At 53.8% G+C, this 26,308-nt stretch overlaps 1 protein-coding gene, 1 long non-coding RNA gene and 2 pseudogenes across 2 annotated transcripts; 3 read left to right on the top strand and 1 right to left on the bottom strand.

Moving 5' to 3' along the window:
- Window positions 1-1,141: 1,141 nt before the first annotated feature.
- On the top strand, window positions 1,142-4,730 carry LOC136469220 (uncharacterized). Its single transcript, XM_066467506.1, has 6 exons — window positions 1,142-1,236; window positions 1,480-1,828; window positions 1,914-2,536; window positions 2,619-3,474; window positions 3,720-3,909; window positions 4,051-4,730. Exons 1-6 carry the CDS (start codon window positions 1,142-1,144, stop codon window positions 4,728-4,730), a joined length of 2,793 nt encoding a protein of 930 aa, XP_066323603.1.
- A 10,229-nt stretch (window positions 4,731-14,959) lies between these two features.
- LOC136472328 (uncharacterized) lies at window positions 14,960-16,909 on the bottom strand. Its single transcript, XR_010762316.1, has 3 exons — window positions 16,704-16,909; window positions 16,479-16,578; window positions 14,960-15,113 (listed from the first exon to the last, which is right to left on the bottom strand). It is a non-coding gene; the product is annotated as an uncharacterized lncRNA (long non-coding RNA).
- Window positions 14,965-22,203, top strand: LOC136472325 ((E)-beta-caryophyllene synthase-like; annotated as a pseudogene).
- Window positions 22,204-23,998: 1,795 nt separating this feature from the next.
- The window catches only part of LOC136472326 ((E)-beta-caryophyllene synthase-like), a 69,094-nt pseudogene continuing 66,784 nt past the window's right edge, over window positions 23,999-26,308 (top strand).

Below are 26,308 nucleotides of genomic sequence, written 5' to 3'. Positions count from 1 at the left end.
CAGGGGTTCCCCTGGCTTTTTTATACGACCCTCGCGCTTTCTTTTTGTTCGGAAGGAGGGGTGGAATATGCCAGGCTACCCTCGATGGGCGCGAGCGGTGGCATTTCCGGTGAGCTGTTATCGGGTAATCCGAGTGGAGGCCCGAGCCCCGTTAGTTAAGGGTCGGCTAGCGGTCCATGGACGCACTCCAAGAGTACCAGAGGGTTTCTCTAGTGGGTGCCGGGGCCGTTCACTGGGCCCTGGTGGCTCGGTGCCTCCCTACGGTGGGATCCCATTCGGAGACTTCCCTGCCGGTCTCGGACACGACTTTGGGCGTCCCAAGCGTTTCGCTTGCTTGGGTCTCGGCCCCGTACGGGCTCGTCCGTGGTTGCCCCTGACTCTGTTGCCTTGGGGCGGCTGTCGAAACCCTTAGGGGCCCAGCCTTCGAACCCCTGGACCGTAATGGGCTCGGCGCCCGGTTCCTTCATCTGAAAGGAATAGGGTCGGGGGATATCTCCCCCATCGGTTCAACAACGGTCGGCGCGCCTTTTGAGGCGATTTCCTCGGGGAGGCAGAACGACGCCTGCCGCTGCAGCGGTCGGACGTGACGTGGCATCAGTGGATGGGACGTAACTGTTCCCACGATTAATGAGGAAAAGGTGGACACGCGGGCGGTAAAATCGGATCAGGATTAATCACGCCAGATCTAAGGGAAACTTCCTCGATTTCATCGCCCGTCCGTTTCGCCTTCACCCTGCATAAATACACAACGAGCTTCGCCCATCCCCTCCTTACCTTGCCCGCATTAGCATTGCTGTCTTTGAGCCATCGCCAGAGCAGAGAGCCCCGGGAGGAAGAAGGGAAAGAGGCGAGGCAGAGAAGGAGAAAGAGAGAGAGACTCACCGCCGTAGCCGAGCCCTCCACCGCACTCATGGCCGGCGACACTGTTGTAATCAGGGCGGACCCTTGGGATCCATCCGACGTCACCATGGAGATGCTTTAGTCACTCGTCGATGGCGGGTTCCTTCGTCCGGTGACCGACCCCAACAGGCCGAAGTGGATCGCTCCGTCGGGTGAGCCGGAGCCGAGGCCTGACGACGGTTACATCGTGAGCTTCGTGTCCTTTCACGAGCGCGGCCTCGGAGTCTCGACGGACCGATTCATGCGGGCGCTCCCGCACTACTATGGTGTGGAGCTCCACAATTTCAACCCCAATTCTATCGCGCAGGCGGCAATCTTCGTCGCTGTCTGCGAGGGGTATTTGGGGATTGCCCCCCATTGGGAGTTATGGCTCCATCTCTTCCGGGCGGGACATACCACCAAGCCGACGGGCACGTCGGGCACGAGGAAGGCGGTGAGGGCCGGCGGCTGCACTCTCCAAGTGCGCCAGGACCACCAGCACCTCTATATCCCGGCCCAGCTCGCGTCAACCAACCATCGATGGTACACGAGCTAGTTCTATCTCCGCAACGACGATGGCGGACTTCCCCCCTACACTAGGCGGATTGTGGGGAGCTGCCCGGAGAGGTGGAAGTATGGCGTCCTGAGGGAGGATCAACCCAAGCTGCAGCCGCTCCTGGAGGGGCTGCAGAGGCTACGGGACCGCCACCTTACTACGGCTGTGGTCGTGGCCACCTTCCACAGCCGGAGGGTGCTGCCGCTGATGGCTCAGCGGCGGCGCCTGTTCGAGATGAGGCCGGACGAGCCGATCGCGGGCATCTGGATGTCTGCCTCCGCCCTCTCTGACGAGGAGATTCTTCGCCGGGTGAGGGAGACGGTGGACATGAAGCTGAGGAGCGGTGGTCTGACCACCCTCGCGATGCGTCCGTTGCGGGGGTATCTCTCGTTGGTAAGTCGCGTGTTGCTGCAGCCCTCGAGCCCTCTCTGTTTCTCACCATTCGTCGTTCCCTTATGCGCGTTCGCCGTTCCTACAGGGGATGAGGGACGTGCGGGCCTCCCCGCCGCCCGTTCCCAAGGACGTGAGGCGGCGGGCGATCAACTGGGCGCAAGCCAAGGCACAGAAAAAGCGGAAGGACGCCAAGGCGGCGAAGCGCACGAAGCAGATTCTTGTGCGCGAAAAACTAGATGAGCGTCGTCGGCAGCAAAGGAAGGATGGCCTCTCGTTGGAGGAGTCCCCGTCGCCATCGCTATCGATAGACGCCTTGGACGGAGATGACGAAGGCGAGATGGGGCGGGGTCCCCTGGACCATCTCCCTGACGTTGAGGAGACGGCGCCCGGGGTGTCGGCAAGCGGCCCAGCGCTCCCAGGAGGAGGAGGAGCTACCCCGGGGTCGGCGATTGCCTACCTTGGGGCCGAGGCTGACACGCCCGAGGAGCGGGCATTGGGCAAGGGCGCCGTCAACCCGGAGGGCTCGACGGCAGCGATGGTGCATGTGGCGGTGGAGGCGACGCAACTGCTCTCGCAGAGGACCGAAGGGGCGCCGAGGTCCGTCGGGGACCGGCCGGCGCCGATGGATACAGAGGCTGTGCTTCTGCCGCCGCCACCGCCTTTGCAGACGAGGGTCGCCGTGCCGAAGAGGTTGTTGCCCCGGTCGAGGTAAGCGTACTTTAGGTGGTGCCGCAGCGTTTTCCATTTGTTCCATTGTCTCGTGCTGACCCTGTAAATGTTTTGCCCTTAGCCGAAAGCGACCTGCGGAGGTGCCTTCCTTGGCGCCCCTTAAAGCACTCAAGGCGAACCCCGGCTCCAGCGCCCACTGGGTGGCAGAGGCGCAGGCCGCCCTACAATGTGGCGCGGCGTCGGTGAGGGCTGACCCGAAGGAGCCGGCCACCCGAGGAGGGGCTGCCGAGGCGGCCCCGACACGGACGGGGGAGGGATCGCCTCCGCCCCGCGAGGGCGAGGTCCGTGAGTCGGATGGGGCCGAGGCGCCCTTAGTTGCCGAGGCCACCGAGGTCGAGGCCCCTAGGGTCTCGGAGGCCAAGGCGATGGAGGACGAGGCGCCCAGGACCACCGAGGACGCAACGGCGGCTGTCGGAGCCCCCGCGACCGCCGAGGCCATGATGGCGGAGGCCGGAGCCCCCAGGACCACCGAGGCCATGATGGCGGGGGCCGGAGCCCCTGAGACCACCGAGGCCGTCGTGATCACGGCGAGGCCGTTGGCCCCGGAGGTAGAGACAAAGGCGGCGGTGGCCTCGGTGGCACCCTTGGTTGAGGTCTATCCGGTCTCTTCCGATGAGACTTCGCAGGGGCAGGAGGCGGTCGACGCCGAGGTGGCCGCCGCCGTGGAACAGCTGGTTCCATCCTCGGTCGAGGGGAGCTCGGCCCTCGTGCGGGTGCGACCTGAGCCCCATGGGTGGGATCACCCACGTGTCCGGTGGCAGAGCCGGGATGACCCTGAGGGGGAGCCTCTGTTCGCCCTTGAGGACGCGATCGAGGGCGGGCGGTGGGACACCTTTGAGCAATACCGCCAGCTGGCGGAGCGGTCACTACAGACGGCGCTATCCGTGGTGGTCGATGATCCGCCCAGAGTCGCCCAGGTTCGTACTTTCTTTTCTCATGCGGTGTTGTCTTTTTTTGGGTTTTCCGGTAGTGAATGGCCCTCGTTCTGCTTACCCAGGAGCTCGAGACCCGGTCCCTCGGGAAGTCGGTCTTTCTCCGGCGAGAGAGGGACATCTGGGACCAGCTCCAGCGGCAGAAGGGCCTGCTTGCCGGCACCAACGAGCTTCTGGCGGCGCGGAGCACGGAGGTGGAGGACCTCCGCCTTCGTTGTGCCGATGCAAAGGTTGAGGCAGCCACGGCCCAGGAGCAGGTCGCCCCTCTGGCGGCGTGGGTCAAGGAGTTGGAGGAGGAGCTGACCCACGTGGCCGGCGAGCGGGACGCCTTCAGGTCCCGGGCTGAGGAGGCCACGGCCTCGGGAAAGGTCCTTGCTGGGCAGCTAGGTGCGGAGCAGAGTGTGCACCAGCTGACGAAAGGTGCCTTGGATGAGGCCCTTACGGTGGCTGAGGCCTCTTGGACCGAGGCGGTGGTCTAGAGGGGAAAGGCCAAGGGTAAGTCCTATCCCTTGCTTTATTCTATTTTCTTGTGTTCGCTCCCTAACTCCCTGTATAACGTAGAGCTGGGGAGTGAGGCTTCCAGGGCGGCCGAGGCTGCTCGGGTCGAGGCCCAGCGCCTGCAGGAGAAGGCCGAGGCGTCTTGGGTCGAGGCCCAGCGTTGGAAGGAGAAAGCCGAGGCCTCACAGGCCGAGGCCCAATGCTGGGGGCAGAAGGCCGAGGGTGAGTTCCGTAGATTTTCGCCCTTGATCAAGCTTGTACTCCTTTGTGCTCAACCTTGTTCCGTCGCGTTTGGCACAGAGCTGGAGAAGGAGGTCATCCAGGTAGCCGAGGCCTCCGGCGCAGTGCAGGCGGTGCTTGACACCGAGATCGGAGAGCATGATGCGCTGAAGAGCGCCGTCCGTACTGCCTGCGAGGCCCTAGAAGTCGGGGGGGTCCAGTCAGGAAGTTCTCTCGGGAGCCGCCTGTTTGCTTTGAGCGGCCAAGTGCGCGAGCGGCTCCGAGGGGCGCTGCATACGGGCGTCAAGCGCGCGCTGGCCGTCATAGCCTCGCACTACGTCGGTGTTGACCTCCAAGCCATCAGCGATGGCTACGTCCTGCCCGATGATGACGAGGAGGCCGACGAGGCGGTGATGAAGCTGATGGAGGCGGCGGAGGGTCCCGGCGCGGCGCTAGCTGGGCTGTTCGAAGAGGAGGTGGTCCCTCCTCCGCCGTCCGCCGATGCTAGAGACCCTACGCCTTGATCTGGGCCTAAGAGGCCGTGTAATTAGATTAGGGATTATGTTTCCCTACCATAATGTTGGCGGCCATTGAGGCCTTTTTAAAGTGATCATGTGCCGACACTTTTTTAATCATTTTTCTTTATTGTATTTCCGAGCCTCTGCCCTCTGTCTTGTCTCTAAACGTATCTCTTGCAAAAAACTTCCTCGGAGCCTAAGCTGCCCCTTGGGCAGACAGTGGTGAGGGAGTGCCATAGCCCGGAGGCGTAGGCCATCTCGCGACTCAGCCGGCCTTCTGGCCTCGAGACAGTCTTTCGGTCCTTAGGTTTTTTCACAATCGATTTGTCAGAGCACGCTAGAGAGTTTGGCGTAGGAATTTTTTTGAAAAACGACTAAAAAAACGGTGCGTGGGACTTAAGGGGGGAGTCCCCCCTTCTAGCCCCCGAGGGAGGCTCAGTTCTACAGAGACAGAGCAGAGCCTTCCTCATGGTGTTATCGTAATGCCGAGGCCCGCGATGCGCTCGGCGAGTTTCTCGAAAAAATTAGAACAATTAAAGAACGCTTCTTAATTGTATTCCGAGAAACAATGTATATAATGCTTGGAAATTCTAAGGGTAGAAACAACGTAGATGTTCTATGTTCCAAGCGTTGTTGAGGATTTCGCCCTTCTCGTTGGCCAGCTTGTAGGTCCCGGGCTTGAGCACCTGGGCGACGATGTACGGTCCTTCCCATGGCGGGGTCAGCTTGTGGCGGCCCTTGTTGTTCTGCCTCAGCCTCAACACCAGGTCGCTTACCTTTAGGTCTCGGCTTCGAACGCGTCGGGCCTGAAAGCGCCGTAGGGCTTGCTGGTACTTGGCCGAATGTAGCAGCGCCACATCTCGGGCTTCCTCCAGTTGGTCGAGGGCGTCCTCGCGGGTGGTGTGGTTGCTTCGCTCATTGTAGGCCTGTAGCCTCAGGGAACCATATTCCAAGTCAGTGGGGAGGATAGCCTCGGCTCCATAGACCAAGAAGAAAGGTGTGAACCCCATGGCTCGGCTTGGGGTGTTCCTCAGGCTCCAGATGACCGACAGGAGTTCGGCGAGCCATTTCTTGCCAAACTTATTCAACCAGTTGTAAATTCTCGGCTTGAGGCCTTGTAGGATCATGCCGTTAGCACGTTCTACTTGGCCGTTTGTCCTTGGGTGTCCTACGGCTGACCAGGCCACACAGATGTGGTGGTCGTCGTAGAATGTCAGGAATTTACTACCGGTGAACTATGTCCCATTGTCGGTGATGATGGTGTTCGGAACCCCGAACCTATGGATGATGTCCGTGAAGAACATCACCACTTGCTCAGATTTGATCTGATTGATCGGGCGAGCCTCGATCCATTTGGAGAACTTATCGATTGCCACCAGCAGATGGGTGTAGCCCCCGGGGGCCTTCTGCAGAGGCCCGACCATGTCAAGCCCCCACACGGCAAACGACCATGTAATGGGGATGGTTTGGAGGGCCAGGGCCGGGAGGTGCGTCTGCCACGCGTAGTACTGGCATCCCTCGCAGGAGCGTACTAACTTGGTGGCGTCAGCAACCGCTGTTGGCCAGTAGAACCCTTGGCGAAAGGCGTTTCCAACGAGGGTCCGAGGCACTGCGTGGTGACCGCAGGCTCCCGCGTGCAAGTCCCAGAGTAGGGCTTGACCTGCCTCAGTGGTGATGCATCGTTGGAGGACACCGGATGGGCTTCGCCTGTATAACTCGCCGTCACTGAGAACGTAAGTCTTGGCTCGCCGAGCGAGCTATCGGGCTTTGGTCCTGTCAGCGGGAAGCTGTCCTCGCACGAGGCAATCAAGGAACGGGACTCGCCAGTCCATGTCCTGGTTGGCCTCAGGAGGTTCCGGGTTGATTTCCATGACCTCGGGCTTGGCCGGATGAGTCTCGGCGACGGAGGGGGCCTCAAGCCCTGCGGCGGGCTCGACCAGTGGGCCCTCTTCCGCTGCCGAGGCATGGTCGATGGAAGGATTGTGGAGGTCTCTGGCGAAGACGTTTGGGGGGACCATGGCCCGTGCCGACGCCATCTTTTCCAGTTCGTCCGCGGCCTTGTTGAATTTACGCGCGACGTGGTTGAGTTCGAGACCGTCGAACTTGTCCTCTAGGCGACGTACCAATTTGCAGTACGCCTCCATTTTGGGGTCGAGGCAGTTTGACTCCTTCATGACTTGATCGACGATGAGCTGTGAATCGCCCCGAACGTCGAGACGTCGTGCTCCAAGTTCGATGGTGATTTGCAGGCCGTTGACAAGAGCTTCGTACTCGGCTGCGTTGTTGGAGGCGAGGAAGTGGAGCCGAACCATGTAACGCATGTGTACCCCGAGGGGAGAGATGAAGAGCAGACCCGCGCCTGCCCCGGTCTTCATTAGGGACCCGTCGAAGTACATGGTCCAGCAGTCCGTCTGAATTTGAGCAGGTGGCAGTTGGGTGTCGGTCCATTCAGCCACAAAATCGGCCAAGACCTGAGACTTGATCGCCTTCCGAGGCACGAAAGTCAAGGTTTCCATCATGAGTTTGACGGCCCACTTGGCTATCCTGCCCGAGGCCTCCCGGTTATGGATTATCTCTCCCAAGGGAAAAGACGACACCACGGTTACCGGGTGGGACTCGAAGTAGTGACACAGCTTGCGCCGAGCCAAGACCACGGCGTAGATCAGTTTCTGGATGTGGGGGTAGCGCATTTTGGTCTCGGAGAGCACCTCGCTGATGAAGTAAATAGGTCGTTGGATGGTTAGAGCGTGCCTCTCCTCCTACCTCTCCACTACCACGGCCGCACTGACCACTTGGGTCATCGCGGTGACATAGAGTAAGAGGGCCTCGTCCCTGGCTGGTGGTACCAGGACGGGAGGATGGGTGAGTAGTGCTTTGAGCTTGGCGAGAGCTTCTTCGGCCTCAGGGTCCAAGAAAAGCGTTCCGATTTCCTCAAGAGGCGGTACAGGGGCAAGCCTTTTTCGCCAAGGCGCGAGATGAAGCGGCTCAGAGCTTCAAGACATCCCATAACCCTCTGTACACCCTTGAGGTCTCGGATTGGCCCCATGTTGGTTACTGCCGAGACCTTCTCCGGATTGGCTTCAATGCCACGTTCTGAGACTATGAATCCTAAGAGCATGCCTCGGGGGACCCTGAAGACACACTTCTCAGGATTGAGCTTGATGCCCTTTTCTCTGAGGCACCCAAAGGCTATTTCCAAGTCGCTAACGAGATCACTGGCCTTCCTGGACTTGACCACGATGTTGTCTACATAGGCCTCGATGGTCTACCCGATGTGCTCGCCAAACACATGGGTCATGCACCACTGGTATGTGGCCCCTGCATTTCTGAGGCCAAACGACATTGTCACGTAGCAGTACATGCCAAATGGTGTGATGAAAGAAGTCGCGAGCTGGTCGGACTTTTTCATCTTGATCTGATGGTAACTAGAGTACGCATCGAGGAAGGATAGGGTCTCGCATCCCGCAGTGGAGTCAACGATTTGATCGATTCAAGGTAATGGGAAAGGGACTTTTGGACATGCTTTGTTCAGACCGGAGTAGTCTACACACATTCTCCATTTCCCATTTTTCTTTTTAACTAATACAGGATTAGCTAACCACTCTGGATGGGACACTTCTCTGATGAACCCAGCCACCAAGAGCTTCTGCACCTCCTCGCCGATGGCTCTGCGCTTTTCCTCGTCGAATCTGCGCAGGCGCTGTTTCACCGGCCTGCAGCCTGCTTGGACGTCTAAGGTGTGCTCGGCGACCTCCCTCGGTATGCCCGGCATGTCCGAGGGGCTCCACGCAAATATATCGGCATTCGTGCGAAGAAAGTCGACGAGCACGACTTCCTATTTGATGTCGAGGGTGGCGCTGATCCTCAGCGCCCGGTCGTCGAGGCAGGCGGGGTCGACCGGTATGAGTTTGACGGCCTCTGTGGGCTCGAAAGTTCCAGCGTGACGCTTGGAGTCAGGCACCTCGCTACCGAGTTGGTCGAGGTTGATGATGAGGGTCTCGGCCTCTATGATAGCCTCAGCGTACTCGATGCACTCGACGTCGCAGTCGTATGCATGCTCGTATGTCGACTCGATAGTGATGACGCCGTTGGGGCCCGACATCTTGAGCTTGAGGTACGTGTAGTTGGGGACCGCCATGAACTTGGCATAGCACGGCTGCCCCAGAATGGCGTGGTATGTTCCCTTGAACCCAACCACCTCGAAGGTGAGCACCTCTTTGCGGAAGTTGGAGGGAGTACCGAAGCAGACGGGCAGGTCGATGCGCCCGAGGGGCCACGTACGTCTTCCCGGCACGATGCCGTGGAAAGGCGCGGCATCACCCCGGAGCTGCGACTGGTCGAGCTCCAGGAGCTCCATGGTGTTGGCGTATAGGATGTTGAGGCCGCTGCCCCCATCCATTAGTACCTTGGTGAGCCGGGTGTTACCGATGATGGGGTCGACAACAAGCGGGTATTGGCCGGGGTTTGGGACATAATCGGGATGGTCATCCCGGTCGAAGGTGATCGCCTCCCGAGACCAGTTAAGGTACCGGGGAGTGGCCACCTTTACCGAGAAGACCTCCTGGCGCTCCCTCTTTTGCTGGCGTGCTGAGAGGCACGCTGAAGGCCCGCCGAAGATCATGAAGGCGTTGTGCACCTCGGGGAACCCGTCGTCCTTGTCGTCGTCCCTGTCGTCGGCACCCTTTCTCTTGGCGTCATCGTCAGGGAGCCCGAGCTTGGCGTAGTAGCGTCGGAGCATGGTGCACTCCTCGAGGGCATGCTTCACCGGGAACTGGTGGTATGGGCAAAGTTTCTTAAGCATGTCGTCGAAGAGCCTGGGGCCCCTGGGGCCTCGAGGATTCTTGCATTCTGCGGCCGCGACCAGGCCGGCCTCGAGGACCTCCTGGTTCCCCTGGCGGCCCTTTTTCTTCCTCTTGGGGAGGTGGGGAGCTGAGGTCACGGGGGCCTCGTCCTTCCGCTTCCCCTTGGTGTCGTTGTCGAGGAAGATAGCCCCAACAGCCTCTTCACCTGAGGCGAAGTTGGTGGCGATGTCGAGCAGTACAGCCGCCAAGGTTGGCACGTTCCGGCCCAGCTCTCGGACCAGGTTTCAGCAGGTGGTACCAGAGAGGAAGGCTTGGACAATTTCTGAGTCACCGACGCTTGGCAGCTCGGTGCATTTCTTGGAAAAGCATCGGATGAAGTCTCGGAGAGACTCGTCCGGCGCCTGGCGACAACTCTTGAGGTCCCAGGAGTTCCCAGGGCGCACGTATGTGCCCTGAAAATTCCCGACGAAGACCCTGACCAAGTCGCGCCAGTCGTGGATCTACGAGGGAGGGAGGTGTTCGAGCCAGGCTCACACCGAGTCTGACAGGAACAATGGGAGGTTGCGGATGATGAGCAGGTCATCGTCCGCGCCACCTAGTTGACAAGCTAGGCGATAATCGGCCAGCCAAAGTTCGGGATTGGTCTCGCCGCTGTATTTCATGAGGTTGGCCGGTTGCCGAAACCGGGCCGGGAAGTGGGCGACACGGATAGCTCTGCTAAAGACTCGAGGGCCTGGTGGCTTAGGAGAAGGACTGCGGTCCTCCTCGCTGTCGTAGCGGCCACCTCGGTGCACATGGTAGCCTCAGGCAGGCCCCTCACTGTCATGGCGGCATCGCCTGCCGACTACCTCGTGCTCGTCCTGCGCCTCGCGTCGGTTGTCGAGGCGGTCATGTAGCAAGGGGACCCTGTTGAGTGCCGGCACCCTAGCGGGCTCGGGACGAACCGAGGCCTCCCTATCCTGCCGAGGCGGTGCCAAGGGAAGTTCCGAGGCGCCACCGCGCCGATGAGAGGTGGAACTTTCGGCCTGCTGCACCGCGGCGGTCTCGAGGAGATCCTGGAGCTCACTGCGGACCCGTCGCCCCTCTATGGTAGAGGGCTCGGGCATCGTTCGGACCAGCATTGCCGTAGCCGCGACGTTCTGGCTAGCTCGATTGAAGATTGGGGGCTGCTCACCCCTGTCGTCATCGTTGATGCGGTGGTGAACATCGTGGGCCCTCCGCCGGGCGCCCCCGCCATCACCGCGACCTCGCTGCTCCTGCTCGAGAGTGTCTCAAAGCTGTTGCAGGAGGAGTCGGTCCTGTTCGACCTTGGCCTGAAGCTCACAGAGCTTTTCTAGGTCTGGGCGTCGAAGTTGTGTAGGGGCGGGGTTCTCATTCCTCACTGCAGGCGGGGCAATGCGTGGAGGTGTGGCGTCGCTCGCTCCCCGGCGAGGCGGGAAACGGTTGCCTATCCCTTCGTCCTCATCGGCTGCTCTCGGCATCCCGAGTCCGACGTGGAAGCATTCGCGAGTGGGGTCGTAAGCGCCTTCGTCGTCAGAGTCGGAGTAGCCGAAGCAGTAGTCGCTCGCGGCCAGGAAGCGGCACATGGATTCAGGGTCTCGTAGTCCGGAGAAGTCTGCCCTGGCCCACGCCTCGTCGTCCTCTGAGGAGTCAGCGTGGGTGTGGATCGAAGTCGTGGTGTCGAAGTCGAGGATGAAACGTTGGTGGCATCCTGAGGGCTCGGCGTGAGCAGAGGCATAGGTGGAAGCGTAGGCGGCAACGGCATTTCTCAACCCGAAGGGGTACGGGGATGGTGCCATCGCCAGGCTCTGCCCCGCCGAAGTTGATCCCTCAGGAGGCGGTAGGGCAGACCTGGATGACGGGGCGTCGCCGCATGTCGCTGGCGTTTCGCCCATGTCCAGGCTCAGGCTAGTCAGGTCCCCAACCAGGGACCCTGTGCCAACAACTGGACATGGGTTGTCGGCAGAACGTGGTGCGTCACCGTGAGCTCGTGTGGCGTCGGAGTGGCCTCGCTCGCGTCGTGCCTGGCGGACGCGACGAGAGCGGCCGCCCGGGCGCCGTCTGCGCCCGGGTTGTGAGTGCATGATGTCGACGTCGGTCGGCGGGGCTAGGGGCGTGAGGAGTACCATATCGTACTCACATCCTAGAGACATGAACTCTAGGCTCCCGAACCAGATCACCGTGCCAAGACGCAGTGGTCGTACGGGGTCTGCCATCCGGGACTTGTTGGGATGACGAAGTTGACACACAGAATCCCCTACCTGGCGTGCCAACTGTCGGTGTTTCAGACCGGGGGGTCCTCAACCAACTAGTAAATTTGTACTGCGTGCCCCTAATCCCGGATGGTGATGCAAAGAGACACAAGGTTTATACTGGTTCAGGCAATCGGTGACCTACGTCCAGTCTGAGAGATCGATCTTGTATTCCTTGCACCGAGGTGCTCGTAGTAGGGGGTTACAAGCAGGGCGAGAGAGGGAGCTAGTCCCAGGTCTCTATGATGAACAGGGCGGGCTCGAGAAGTTGATCTCGAGTGTGGGCGCTACAGCTTGTGTTCGTCTACTTCGTGAGTTCGTACGTGCCTGAGTGTGTCTAAGTTATGCGAGTGTCCTCCGTCCCCCTAAAAACAGCCCTGGTTCCTCCCTTTTATAGTAGAAGGGGGATGGGGGTGGTACATGTGCTAGTTACGTGGCGTCGTGTGAACAGAGGCGGCCTGTCCGAGCCCTGTAGCCTGTTGCTGTGGCGGGGATGGTCGATGTAGTGGTTTTGTCCTTGAAGTGTTGGAGCAGCGCACCGGTCACATCCGATCTTGTACGACGTGGGGGCTAGCAGTAGCTTGACGTTAGGGCCTGACGAGTGACGTGCCGGTCACAGTGCATTCTCCGCATGAAGTGCCAAGGCTCAGTCGGTGCCGAGGCTTAGTCGGTGCTGAGGCCGAGCCATCGTGGGAGAGCTCGGTAGGCTCGAATCCCAAGGTTGTCGAGACCCTGGGGCGAGTTGCCGAGGCATGGAGGGAGCGTCTGACCCTGTACACTGATTCCGAGGCTACAGGGGTCTGAGCTTAATTCCCCATGCCGCGTTGTCCTCGGAGCATTTAGAGTTAGGCAGCACAGTGCGGTATGGACAATAGTCGTGGGCACAGTGCTGCGCACAGTGGCCAGTAACTCCCGCCTTGTCATGCTTCGAACGGTATGGTATCGATGTGACTTGCGTCTCGTCGGCCACTCCTCCCGTACCAAGCCGTCGTCCGGACGACGTCATGGGAGTGGTTGGTCGACGCGGAGGCGATGGGGTGGTTTGCCGAGCCCGCCTTGAGCGAGGTGGAGCGTCGGTAACTCGTCCGAGGCCTTTTGAGTGGGGTCTCGGGCGAGTCGGAGAATCGATCTCATGTCCGAGGCCTCTCGGGCGAGGCCTCTAATGAGGCGAAGAGTCAGTTATCCATTCGAGGCCTTGGACGTGCCCTGTTGGCGACACGGGGCCTCGGCAATCAGCGTCGTACTCGATTTAGGTGGAATAGTGCGGAACGTGTGTCCATAGGGCACGGTAACCCCTGTACCGTCAGTAAGAGATGGTAAAAAGAAGATTTGACCGTTGTCCCATCGCTCCTGTTGCTGTACCCTGCCGGTCGTGGCTGACGTAGCGGGTGCTCGTAGGGGCATTAAATGGATGGGACAGCCTGCCAGAGGGACGGTCGAGGCGGAGGCGACGAGGACATGGGACGAGCCCAGCCTCGAGCGAGTCGGAGCGGGATCGGGACGTCCGAGACCCTGACCAGGGGCCTCGGGCGAGGCGGAGATTTGGTCCGAGACCGGATTCGGTCGAGCCGGCCTCGGACGTCACCGTGAACTGTTTTCTTAGTTCGACTAAGGGGGCCTCATGGGGGTTTTATGAGTTTTTTCGGCTTTTGCTTAGGGTACCCCCTTTTTACGGTACTCGACAATAGGGCAAGCAAAAATGAAAATAGGAGAGGTAAGGGAGATGGGAGCTATTACACAATTTCAGTTTCGTCCCTAGATATTTTGAGTCAAATCACTTAACTCGAGGGCGTTATGGTCCAACCCGATGTAATCTTCATTCGACGGCCACCGCGCCCTTCATGAGGTAGCTTCGCCTCGACGCGAACTCCTCGATACCGTCACGTGCCGTCCGTTCCTCTTCGGAACCTCCGTTTTGAGGCCCAAACCCGTGAAATCGGCCACCGATGGTTTTAAGGCCCAAACCACCCGCGAGTAGCGTACTCCATAAGCATCCCCCGCCACTCGACACGTGTCACCGCCGTCCTCGACCGGACGGCCGCCAAGCCCTCCTAAGCCCCGCTCGACTCACACGTCCACCGTCTTGACTTGGTCAACACGGTCACTCCCATATACACTTGTTCTTATCGATGTCCCAGATGTCAGCCATCGCGGCTAGTCATCCGACCTCCTGGTCCATCACCATCAGTCCAAGCTTCACGTCCGTCCTTCACCACTCCTGGTCCGTCGGCACGGCACGTCTCTACTTGACCTTCACCTCGCCGCCGACCACCGTTTCCAAGCTCCACACCTGCACACCACAAGCCAAGAGACATGTCGTACAACCCAACTCACGCCATGGTTAGCTCACAAACTCAACCAAGGTCCTGGATCACGTTGACAATCACTCATCACAAAATGAACTAAAGGGCACATATCAACCTTATGTTCGCAGGACGACACATAGGACAGCTCCCAACTAGAGTAGGGATGCAAGCATGTTGACCCACACAACCCACAAAGTTAAATCTATATGCGGGTTCGTAGACCAACCATTTGCATCCTACCCTAGAGGCGACTACAAAAGAGAATAAATGAAAAGCCTGATTTAGAAAAAAAAATCTATTGGAGTGTCTATATTGGTTAGTTCGGAGAGCCAATTTAGAAAATCCAAATTTCCACATGCTCTTGGAGTTGCTAGAGGTTGAAAAATAAAACAAACTCCTACAATCTAGTTTATGCATCCAAATTTAAAGAACCCTAGGTAAGAATTCTCTCAAAGGTACGTGTTGGATTCTAGTAATGTTTAAATAATTAAATTTAACTTTATAGCAAGAGGAGAACTTCTAAATCTAGATATACATTTATGTCTAGATACACAGTAAAATTAATGCATCTAGAAAATCTAAAACATTTTATAATTTGGAATGGGGTGAGTACCACGTTGAAGTTTGAATCAGTTTTAGTAAAAAAAAATAAAGCCCCGCAAGCTGCACACAGCAGTTATGTATTATGAAAACATTATTTATAATTATAAAGTTGACAATCTCTTTATCAAGATGAGTTATTATATATTATGAAAGCATATTTATGCAGTTCCTCCAGCTCGGGGAGTCTATATAAAGCCAGGCATCTTGGCCATCTTCTCCAAGCTACCAGGCCAGCCAACAGCCATCTTCAGCGACCCAGCAGGCATCGAGAATCGAGATGGCCACCAGCGGCCCCGTTCCTTTGGTCTCGCAGGTGCAGCGCAAGCCACAGACATTCACCCCAAGCCCATGGGGTGACTTCTTCCTCCAGCACATCCCATGCACTCCATCAAAGGTACCAACAAGCCGGCCACCATTGTTCCCTTTCTGCAAAACTTGAGCATGTCATCATAAATTTGCTAGCATCTCCGCATTGCCTGGCCGTGGTAAAAATTAAATGGTGAATCAAAAAATAGTTCTTGTGCACTACATAGTTCCCCTTAACACCAAATTGCCCATTGCAGCTCTTGGCAATGAAGGAGAGGACACAGAGAAAGAAGGAAGAAGTGAGGCAGATTATACTTGAAACCGTTGCCTCCTCCAACCTGGTACGGAAGCTGGAGCTCGTTGACACGCTGCAACGGATCGGGGTGGACTACCACTACAAGGAGGAGATCGATGATTTGCTTCGCTCTGTCTACGACGACAAGGATGGAGGCTCTGACAATCTCTACATCACCTCACTGAGATTCTATTTGCTCAGGAAGCATGGGTACGGAATCTCTTCGGGTATGTAATTAAGATCATCAACTAATTAAAACTAGTATATGCATGTTTCCTTTCATCGATGCTAATGCTAAATGTGTGTTGGGTGAACTAGATGGTGGTGTGAAATTTTGAGCTGTGTTGAATATAATGTTTGATTACGTGTGCAGATGTGTTTGAGAAATTTAGGGATGAGCCAGGGAACATTTCAAGTGATGATGTCAGTTGCTTGCCTATGTTCTATGATGCTGCACATCTGAGAACTCATGGGGAGGAGATACTTGACAACATCATCACTTTCAACAAGAGCCACCTACAATTTCTGACGCAGAAAAACTTGGAGCCAGAGCTTGCCAAGGAGGTGAAGTGCACTTTGGAGACACCTCGGTTCAGGCGGGTCAAGAGAGTGGAGGCGAGGCGCTACATCTCAGTATATGAGAAGAAGGGTATGCGAGATGAAACCATAATTAAGTTGGAGTTCGCAAAGCTAGACTACAATATCTCGCAAGCTATCTACTGTGATGAACTAAAAGAACTTACAATGTAAGGAAACTACACATTTCTATAATTAAGTTGGTAATGATAATTACTTACTGGAACTGCTTGCTTAATTATTAACAAATAATAATGTTGACTTTGCTAAACCCCTAATAATAGACATTTACTCGCTAATGTATAGATGGTGGAAGGATTTCCAATCACATATAGATCAGAGCTTTTACGCGGGACAGAATGGTGGAGCTTCATTTTTGGATGCTCGGAGTAATTTATGAGCCTTATTACTCATATTCATGGATAATGATGACAAAGTTCTTCAAATTCGCACTCTTGTTCGATGACCTTTATGACAACCATAGCACCACAGAGGAGAGCAATATCTTCACCACAGCCATGGAAAGGTTACCTTTATTTGCCTAGATATATGCCTTCTTAAAATTAGACCACAGCAGGTCGGGTGAACAAAATTTCAGCATCACCGGAATTTACCTTTGTTTGAAAAAAAAAACTAATGACGTCAGGTCGGATGAACAAATCACACAACAGCTTCCAGCACACTTGAAGGCACTCTTGGTCAACATATTTAACACTACAAATAAGATCGAGGAGTTAAAACTTCAGGAAAACAGGCATGCTGAATTGGTCAAAAAAATGGTAAACAAACTCTACTCCAAGAGATCACAATAAGGAACCATGATGGGCTTTTTTACTAACTAGATATATGCCCATGCCTTGCACGGGGCAGCGGGCACGTGCGCGAAGTTACAGTGGACGTCTGAACAGCACCGCACACGGACTCCTTCCTTCGCGGCCTCACCACCATCCCGTCTGCGTGCCTCTACGCCCGCGCGTCTGGAGGCAGACGACCGCGTTAGCGTCCCTCCAGGCCCTGCCTGCGGCTGAGCGCCGTGGGGACGAGGACGACGCCATTCGCGGGCAGGCCGACGGCGTCGCGGATGCGCAGATCCCCGGAGAACCACTTGTTAATTTGGTTTGTTCCGTCCATTAGTAGAGATTCTGACTATAAAAATAGGAGGGAGTCATAATGACTGATAATAATAAAATAAAAAATTATAAAATTTGGATTTAGATTTTTTTGGTGTTCGTCTAATGTATAAAAAGAAAAATAGAGATGAGAATTACCTGACAGATGACTCCTGCACTTGATTGACGATGTCGGGACCTTTTGGCCTTTTTGGCGGAAAAAATTCGGCGCCGCATACCTAGAAGATTTCCTCGCATGTCCACATGCGGCTTCAATTGCCTTCCACGCCCGCTGTTTTTTCTGCCTCCACCATGCACGGTTAGATCATGTTGACCGGCAGGGGCGGATCCAGCTCGGGGCTGCGCCCCGAGCTGAGCTGCTGATTCACGTTCAAAACAGTCTGATCTTGCTTCCTATGCCTCCTTTTGTCTAATTAATATCATAGTTTTTTAGGCTAAACACCACATATGTTAAAGGGGCTACATGGACTTGCCCCGGGCTGCAGCTCGGGCAGCCCGGGCCCTGGATCCGCCCCTGTTGACCGGACACGTGGCAACTATTCATAACATGTATACAAGGAGGCACAGTTCATACAGTTTGCACCGATTTTTTTTTTCCGCTATGGGACTCTGCATGCGCTTTTGGACCCCGGTTCGGTCTCGGACGGTTGAGCTAGCGCGCACACGTATGCATGTGGGCATGCACCGTAGCAGTTTGTTGGGCGGGCTTGCACATGCATACGATTGGATTCTGGCTCATGCACCGTTGGGGCGGGCCACGCACATGCACACGATTGCACTCCGGCTCGTGGCTCGGTCTCGGACGACGATTGGACCCCGGTTCGTGGCTCGGTCTCGGACGGGCGAGCGCGCACGCGAATATGACGAAGTGCACGAAACCTCAACTCCTTTTTCATGTGGTAATAATAGATTTTACCATCTGACATTCACTACTACAAAAATGATTTTTAGCAACGGGAGTTTTTTTTTGTAGGAGCGGCTCTACTACCAACCGCCCTTACAGCGGATGAGCTCGGGTCCCATAATTCTAGCTGCCTCTACAAATCTAACAGTAGGGGCGGCTGGTGATACGAGCCGCCCTTATAAATGGGTAGATTTGTAGGGGCGGCTCACTCGCCGACCGCCTCCGGTGTTGTGATTTGTAGATGCGGCTCAATCATCAGCCGCCCCTACAAATGTTGCACGTATAAAAGGCCTCCTCGCGTCACCTGTTCGCTCCCTCCTCGCCTCCACCTGCTCACTCGCACCCACCCCGGCCCGCCTCCACCTGCTCACTCCCTCCTCACCTCCACCTGCTCACTCGCACCCCGCCTCCACCTGCTCACTCCCTCCTCACCTCTGCGACGCCCTCCTCGCCTCCGCCGCCCTCCTCCTCGCCTTCCCCGTGCAGATCCGGCCTCCTCCTCACCTCCCCCGGCCTCCTCCTCGCCTTCCCCGCGCAGATCCCGCCTCCTCCTCACCTCCCCCGCCCTCCTCCTTGCCTCCACTGCGGCGGCGCGAAGCCCCGGCCGAGGCAGCGCACTGGTGCTGGCTGGTGGCCGGCGGCAGATCCAGCCACGACGGGCCTAGATCCGGTCCCCACCCCCACGCAGCGAGCGGAGGCTCGGAGAGGGGCCCGCCCGGAGCGACGGGATGCAGCCGAGGCCAGAGGACACCATGGAGGAGGTGGAGGCCGAGGCGGTGCCCAAGGCGGCGACGGGGCCGGAGCTAGGGTTCTGGCTCGCGGCGCCCCTTTGATTCCGCCTCGATCCTCCCTGATTCCCCGATCTAGGGGTTTTGCGGTTTGTAATGCATCGACGCCCCTTTGATTCCGCCTTTTCAAGCGTTTCTGGGGAATTGTAACTGAGGTTTTGTTTGTTCCCCATTTCTATGTGGTTTTAGGTGGCTACGGTGGTGATGAGGTAGTTGCGGCGGTACATGGTCGCCATGGCGGTGGTGAAAGTGGAGGAGGACGAGGGGAGCGCATGGAACTGGCCCAATCTGGCAGCATCGAGCCCTTTGCCGTCAGCTTCAGACGCAACAAGCTATGGAGCCGGCGCGGGGATGTCGCCGGTGGTGTTCAGCCCAGTGGACTCAGTCTCTGGTCGCAGGTAGTACTCTCCGCCGCTGTGAACCGTTCGAGAATTGAGAGTCTGTTGCTGTGTTCTAGTGGTTGCTTACTTCATCCGGACACTGGTGTGCTTAGTTCATTGGATCATGGATTGGATGTGATTTTCATTTGTCTTGGAAAAGTGGTGTTTCTAATAGTTTGTCAAGTTAGCTGGTGCGGTTCGCCTGGTAGTTTTATTCTCGAGAACATGCCGTTGCCTTTATGTCATTGTGTGGTGTACTGATATTGATTTTCTAGAAAAACTAATTTCTTAAATGCTATATATTATGTTCTGTAAGTTTTACATATTTCTATAGCTGATGATTGCACCCAGTCGTATAGGAAACTAGGAGTGCTATATCTTTTGGCTTCCCTTGCTCTGATGTGGTGATGTTAGTAATGGCTCTCAAGATGACTATGTAGGAATAAATGTTTAAAAAAAAGTACTTTTGAGGTAATTTATTGATATTTAGGCCAAATGTATGGAGTTAAAAATAATGGTTGACCAGGGAGATACACTGACAGTAATTCAATAATTAATAATTTTTGCCCATTTTGAGGTCCACACTTATTTTATAACACGGACTCTGCAACTTTCAACAAACCACTTTTTTCGAAGAGAACATGTTTATTATACTAACCACGAACTCCCCACAAGCAAATGTTCATCGTTTCAACAAATATTAAGTTGTTTTAAAGATTTCCTCATGTTTTAAATCCTGATAAATCATTTAATGATTGTAAGCTACTTGTTGAAAGAAAAGATAAGTTGAAGCTAGTACTTGATTACTTGAATAATGGCTGAGAAACCTAGGTTACTAGAATTGGTTTCTTGGCTGTGCTGTCATAAATGTTGCTTTTTAAAATAGGCAGTCTATCCATTGTAACTTGTCCTTTTTTGTGCTCGATCATAATTAGTTTCTCATTACATGAATGTTTATATCTTATTTTAATGTTACTGACCAAATCCTACATGTCAGGTGAACAAGTGGCCCTGTAAGGAGAGCTAAGGGTGGCTGGACATTAGAAGAGGTACATAATGTTCTCTGAACTCATTTCTACGTCATTTTGAGTTAATTCTGTGTATGTTCAATAGAGTTCCATCTTATGTATCTATATAAAAAAAATACTCAACTTTTCTTATACTTGCATTTTACATTACTTTGTGTCACTATTGCATCTGTTGCCCTATCACGGCAGGCCACTAATTCTGCACTAATGCTTGATTTTCAATCTTGGTTTTCAGCACAAATGCTCAACTCTTTGCTTATAGCCTTTTTTGTGTGTATCGTAGTTCAACTGTGAAATATATATTGTGCATATTGTTCATTTCACTGCTGTTACAGTATATATGTGTGATAGCGGTGCTTATATTTTTGCAGGGCCTTGAGCCCTCCGAGTTCGAGGACTCCGTCGCCTAGGTGAGCTGAGTGCCAATCCCCCTCCTCTCTCCTCCCACTGTTGTGTTTCCTTTCCTTCGGACTGGTGCTCTGTGTGTGGTTGCCCATGTGTCGGGGTTGTGATGTGTTTTCGGCTGGTTTTTTGCTGTACTTCCATGCTTTCTTTGACCTAGAGAACAACAACCAGGAGCTCAAGAGCGACCTCAAGGACCTGTACATCAACAATGCTATGTAAGGTTACCGTTTCTTCCTGCTATCTATTGTCGCCTGTTGAGATGTAGTAGCCTGTGGTTTTTGGTTTGGACATTGGGTGACGATGCTTGTTGTGACTTTGCAGCCAGATGGATGTTGCCGGGAGTAGGAAGGCTGTTGTGATCCACGTCCCGTACCGCCTGCGCAAGGCCTTCAGGAAGATCCACGTCAGTGCTTGCTCTTGAGTGCTTGCTTTGCCTTTTTGTTTTGTTAGCACTTGAGTGCTTGCTTGGCCTTTTTGTGATATAGATATATGTTTTGTTGTCATAATATGAGTCTGTTTGTTACTATTGTGATTCTTGTACTATAGAAGATGTTTAGAAACTTTTGGCTAAACAATCTTGTTTGGGCCACAATATTACAGTCAAGTTTGTCAGGATACTTGATCATGTATTTTACTCGTCACAGGATGATTTGGAGGAGCACGTGTTGGTAATTTGAATTTTTTTTGTGAAAAAATGTACCGTAGGGGCGGCTGGTATTGTAGCCGCCCCTACAAATAGGTATTATAGGGGCAACTGTTACTGTAGCCGTCCCTACAAATCGATTTTGTAGGGGTGGCTACAGTATCAGCCGTCCCTACAAATGGATTTGTAGGGGCGGCTGATAACACCAGCCGTCTCTACAAATCGATTTGTAAGGGCGGTCTGGGAACCGCCCCTACAAATGCATTATTTGTAGAGACGGTATGGTAGGGGCGGCTGGCCGAGCCGCCTCTACAAACCATCGCCAGCTACCCCTAAAAATGCTTTTTGTAGTAGTGATTTACCCATATATAGGTGATTGACACTGCCTACCATGCTGAGGTGAAATGGCGCGATGAACACTTCGTCCCAACCAATGTTGAGGAGCACCTCCAACTTTCTATCCCTAGCGGTGCATGTATGCAGATGACAAACCTTGCACTCATTTCACTAGGAGATGTGACTGCAAGAGAGGATGTTGAGTGGGTTTTCACCTTTCCCAAAATCATCAGAGGTGTTTGTATTGTGGCCCGCGCATCAGCAATGACATCATGTCACATGAGGTTTACCAAACCTCTCCACAACATATAAACTTCTTAAATGTTGCGAAAAGATTTTCCATTTCTTATTAGTTAGAATATGACATATTTCCATTTGTGCATTCAGCCATTCATCATCAGATTATTCTCTAAAGACTCACATTTTTCTTGCTGTCCCTTGAAGCGGGAACAAGCTTCAGACCATGTGGCATCCACGGTTTAAACTTGCATGAAGCAATATGGAGTGATGATAGAGGAAGCCAACGAAAAGCTTAGAGTTAAAATTGAAGAAACATGGATGGACATCGTCGAAGAATGCCTTGAGCAAAAACGTCCCATGGCACTTTTAGAGACAGCGGTCAACGTTGCACGAATTGTGGATTCATGTACAAGCGTGAAGACGCATTCACCCTCTCATTCAGCCTCAAGGACATTATAGCTTCTATGTACATCTACTCTGTGTGAGCTTATTGATCTAGCATTAGTAAGACTTTTCAGTGTACGCGGATTGGCTTAAGGTCTGTCGAGGGTACATTTAATCCCCAAACTATTGTATAAGTAATATGAGTGTTGTACTATATATCATAATACATGTATTTGTGTTCCAAATATACTATTTGTGGTTATTTTTCATGTAGAAACTATACATACATGGTATAGTGAGTCTTGTTGTCTGCTAGGCCTTGAAGTATTTTATCTCTCAATTAAGAAGTTACCACAACATTTCAAATAAGAAGACAATTGTTCTCGATTGAGTTGTCAGATAAAATACACATCTTGTTGTGTGGTGACTCAAATCCTACTTGGACTAGGACTCAAGAGAGGTGTGCTATTTGGACTTCTAGTTCTACTAGAACTTGAGTGTAGAATTCTACTAAGAGTAGGACTCCTACTTGCATGTATGGGGACCTTAGAGGGGACTGTATAAACAAGGGTTAGAGGCCATAAGTTTTTCAAACTCCTCTGAAAATCGATTTTAACCGCCTCTAAAAATTATTTCTGTACTAGTGGCCCCTCAGCAGGCCGGGGCCCTACCGTGGCCGCCTGCCGATGCCGCGCCCCTCCACCCCGCGCCCGGCCGCAAGTTCCGCCTTCTGCTCTCCAGGCGTGTTCATCGAGTTGCTGGTGGCACTGCAAAGTTATGCATGGTAAGTGGTATTTTCTCGGATTCTAGACAACATTTCTATCCAGTACTGTGCTAGGAACCTCAGAATCCATGCATATAAAAAGGGAAGAAAACAGCCTTTAGGTAAGAGACAACAATAAATCAACACTGATAAGAGCCATATCTAGCTTCAGGGTTCTTAGAAGCAGTAGTTTATACCGAAGGACAGTGCCGATCCTGAGTTATTTTGGACCTGGAGCCGAACCAAAACTCAGGGCCCTTTATAAATAAACACGTTAAAAAATACTCTATATGTATATTTAAAATTTTCTTGACACTCAACATGTATTTAAAAGCAATATTCATACAAACAAATTATACATATTAAATTTACTTTAAAAGTTTCCTCTAACATCTTTTGTGCGAAGTCGTTGATGATGGCATCAGTATCAATCTCATCTAATTGATGATCAGTGTAAAGTTTCTAACAGATAAATTTGATTCTCAATTGAGAGATTAAAGAGTCAAGCGGGAGAGGCGAGCTGGGCAGCCGGCCGGCAACGGCGTCCTCCGGCCTGGCGTCTGGCGAACTGCGGTTTGCGGAATCGTTGTCTCGTCGAAGTTCGGAAAAAACGTGTGCGCACGCGTAATCGCCGCCTATTCAAGTCAAAGCTTCGTCCCGTGAACCTGTCCCGTCGCTGGGCATCGTAGATTTGTAGAACTCTTGGACTGGGCTCTAAGCCTACTAGCCTTCTCAAGTGTTGCCATTGCCTTTCTTGATCTTTGGACTATGGGCCGCAGGGCTTCACTTCACTAGTGAAGTCATTTTTTTTTGCTTCAGCTCCACGAACAGCTCCACCAGTGGAGCTGAAGCCATTTTGGTAAACCGTTTGACAAAATGGCTTCCCAGTGAGAGCATGTTTTTAGGGGCCTAGAGGAGGAGTCGGAAGAAGTCACTTTTTTTTAGCTCCATCTCTCCTCAAATCACTGTGAGATCATGTTTTTAGGGGCTTCACTAGTGAAACCATTTCACTTTACCCTGTTTAGCAGAAAACAGCTCCAAACGGTTTCAGGAGCCGATGAAGAAGCCCTGCCAAACGGGGCTAGTAAGTGGTACTGGTACCGATTCAAAAGGACATTTCAACTATTGTCAATATGAAGAAGAAGGCACAGATCAAGAAGGAAGAAGTACGTGAGGCAGATTATTTTACAAACCGTTGTTGCCTCCTCGAACCTGGTACGGAAGATGTGACACGCTGCAACAGATGATGGTGGACTACCACTACAAGAAGCAGATCGACGAGTTGCTTTGCTGTGTCTACGAAGATGACGATGGAGGCTCTGACAATCTCTACATCACCTCGCTGAGGTTCTATTTGCTCAGGAAGCATGGGTACGGAGCGTGGTGTCCCATCGATTTTAATATTCTTGTTTTGAGATAAGGGATTACATGAGTTCTAGTGCAATCCGTTTTAGTCTAGCCGAGTTAGGATACTCAGGCTCTCATCCAAGAGACCTGGGTTCGTGTCCTGGCAACGGAATTTTTTTTCTTTTTGCACTGACAGAAAACGAATGCATTCAGAGACAACGTCACCAGCACTGTAATCGTTCTCCTATGAACACCTTTTCCGCGAATGCGTAAGCAATTCAACGCCTAGATTATTGGATTAAACATCATCTCACCTTCTAAAATTGTGTCACTACTTCAATCAAAGTTAAGCTCTTATTCTCAGCTTCTAAAATTATGTCACTGCAGACTGCTTCAATCAAAGTTGGCTCTTATTTAAACTAGGGGAACATGCTCTACTTACACACGTTCTATATTATTACTTAACACTCATCAAGCACATGCACTACGGTAGCTTCACCGAGTGCCCCAAAAACACTCGGCAAAGGTTTTACCGAGTGTAACACTCGGCATAGACCACACGGCATCTACAGTGTCGGCAAACAGCTATTTGTTGAGTGTTTTTTATCGCGCACTCAACAAATGATTTGTCGAGTGTCAATAAACACTCGGCAAAAATAAACTCTCGGCAAAAAAAAAGTTAACGGCATGGCACGGTGACATCGCTTTTGCCGAGTGCACGACTGAAAAACACTCGGCAAAGTTTCTCAATTTTGCCGAGTGTTAAGCCCAAAACACTCGACAAAGTTTCTAAACTTTGCCGAGTGTCAAGGCCACAACACTCGGCAAAGTTTAGACACTTTGCCGAGTGTCACGCCTAAAATACTCGGCAAACAAGCGCGCAATGGCCAGATTTTATGGTCACTTTGCCGAGTGTCCATTAGAATACACTCGGCAAAACCAAAACACTCGGTGTCGGTGTTTCGGACCAGGGGGCCCCTGACCAACAAGTAAATTTGTACTGCGTGTTCCCGATCCCGGATGGTGATGCAAAGAGACACAAGGTTTATACTGGTTCGGGCAATGGGTGCCCTACGTCCAGTCTGAGAGTTCGATCTTGTATTCCTTGCACCGAAATGCTCGTAGTAGGGGATTACAAGCAGGGCGAGAGAGGGAGCTTGTCCCAGGTCTCCGAGTGGAGCAGCGTGTGCGTTTTTTGCGTGAGTTCGTCTAGTGGGCGTAGGCCTAAATCCTTCGTCCCCCCCCCTCAGAAAACGGCCCTGGTCCCTCCCTTTTATAGTGAAGGGGGGACAAGGGTGATACATGCGCTAGCTACATGGCGTCGTGCGAACGGAGGTGGCATGTGCGAGCCCTGTAGCCTGTTACTGTGGCGGCATGGTCGATGGAGTGATCTCGTCCTTGAAGTACTGGGGCGACGCGCCGGTCACATCCGACCCTGTGCCTCGTGGGAGCTACAATATTATCTTGGGCGTGGCGATCGGCGTGCTGGTCACAGTGTGTTGACTGCGTGAGAAGCCGAGGCCCTGAAGTATATTGCCGAGGCTCGGGGGGAGCAGTTGGTCCTATGCGCTGATTCTGAGGCTACGGTGACCCAGACTTGACTCCCCACACCGCGTTGTTCCTGGGGTGGGGGTTAGGTGGCACAATGCAGGGCGAGCGCTGATCGTGGGCACAGCACCAGAGCACAGTGGCCAGTAACCCCTATCTCGTCCTGTCCTGGACGGTATGGCGCTGATACGACCTCCCATCTCGTCGGCCACTCTGTGGTGTCGAGCTGTCGTCCGGCTGAGATTGCGGGAGTGGTTGGCGCATTAATGGGACGTGACGCTCTGTCGGGGAGCCCGGTCAAGACAGAAGCGAGGGTTTTTGCTGAGCCGGCTTTGAGTGATACGGAGAATCGCTGTCTCATTCGAAGCTTTACGCGCGGGGCCTCTCATGAGGCGGAGATTTGGTTCCTCGTCGTGGCCTCCCGTGCGTGGCCTCGCGCGAGGCGGAGATTTGACAGGCCATCGAGGCCTCCCTTGCGAGGCCTCGCGCGAGGCGGAGAGCCGGTGGGCTCGGACAATGCCGGAGGTCAACCGATGGTTTACCTCTTG

This window comes from Miscanthus floridulus, chromosome 8 (assembly GCF_019320115.1).
Source record: "Miscanthus floridulus cultivar M001 chromosome 8, ASM1932011v1, whole genome shotgun sequence".
NCBI classification, from domain to species: domain Eukaryota; kingdom Viridiplantae; phylum Streptophyta; class Magnoliopsida; order Poales; family Poaceae; genus Miscanthus; species Miscanthus floridulus.
The sequence above is the reverse complement of the archived record's forward strand: the minus strand, read 5'-3'. Positions and strand labels throughout refer to the sequence as shown.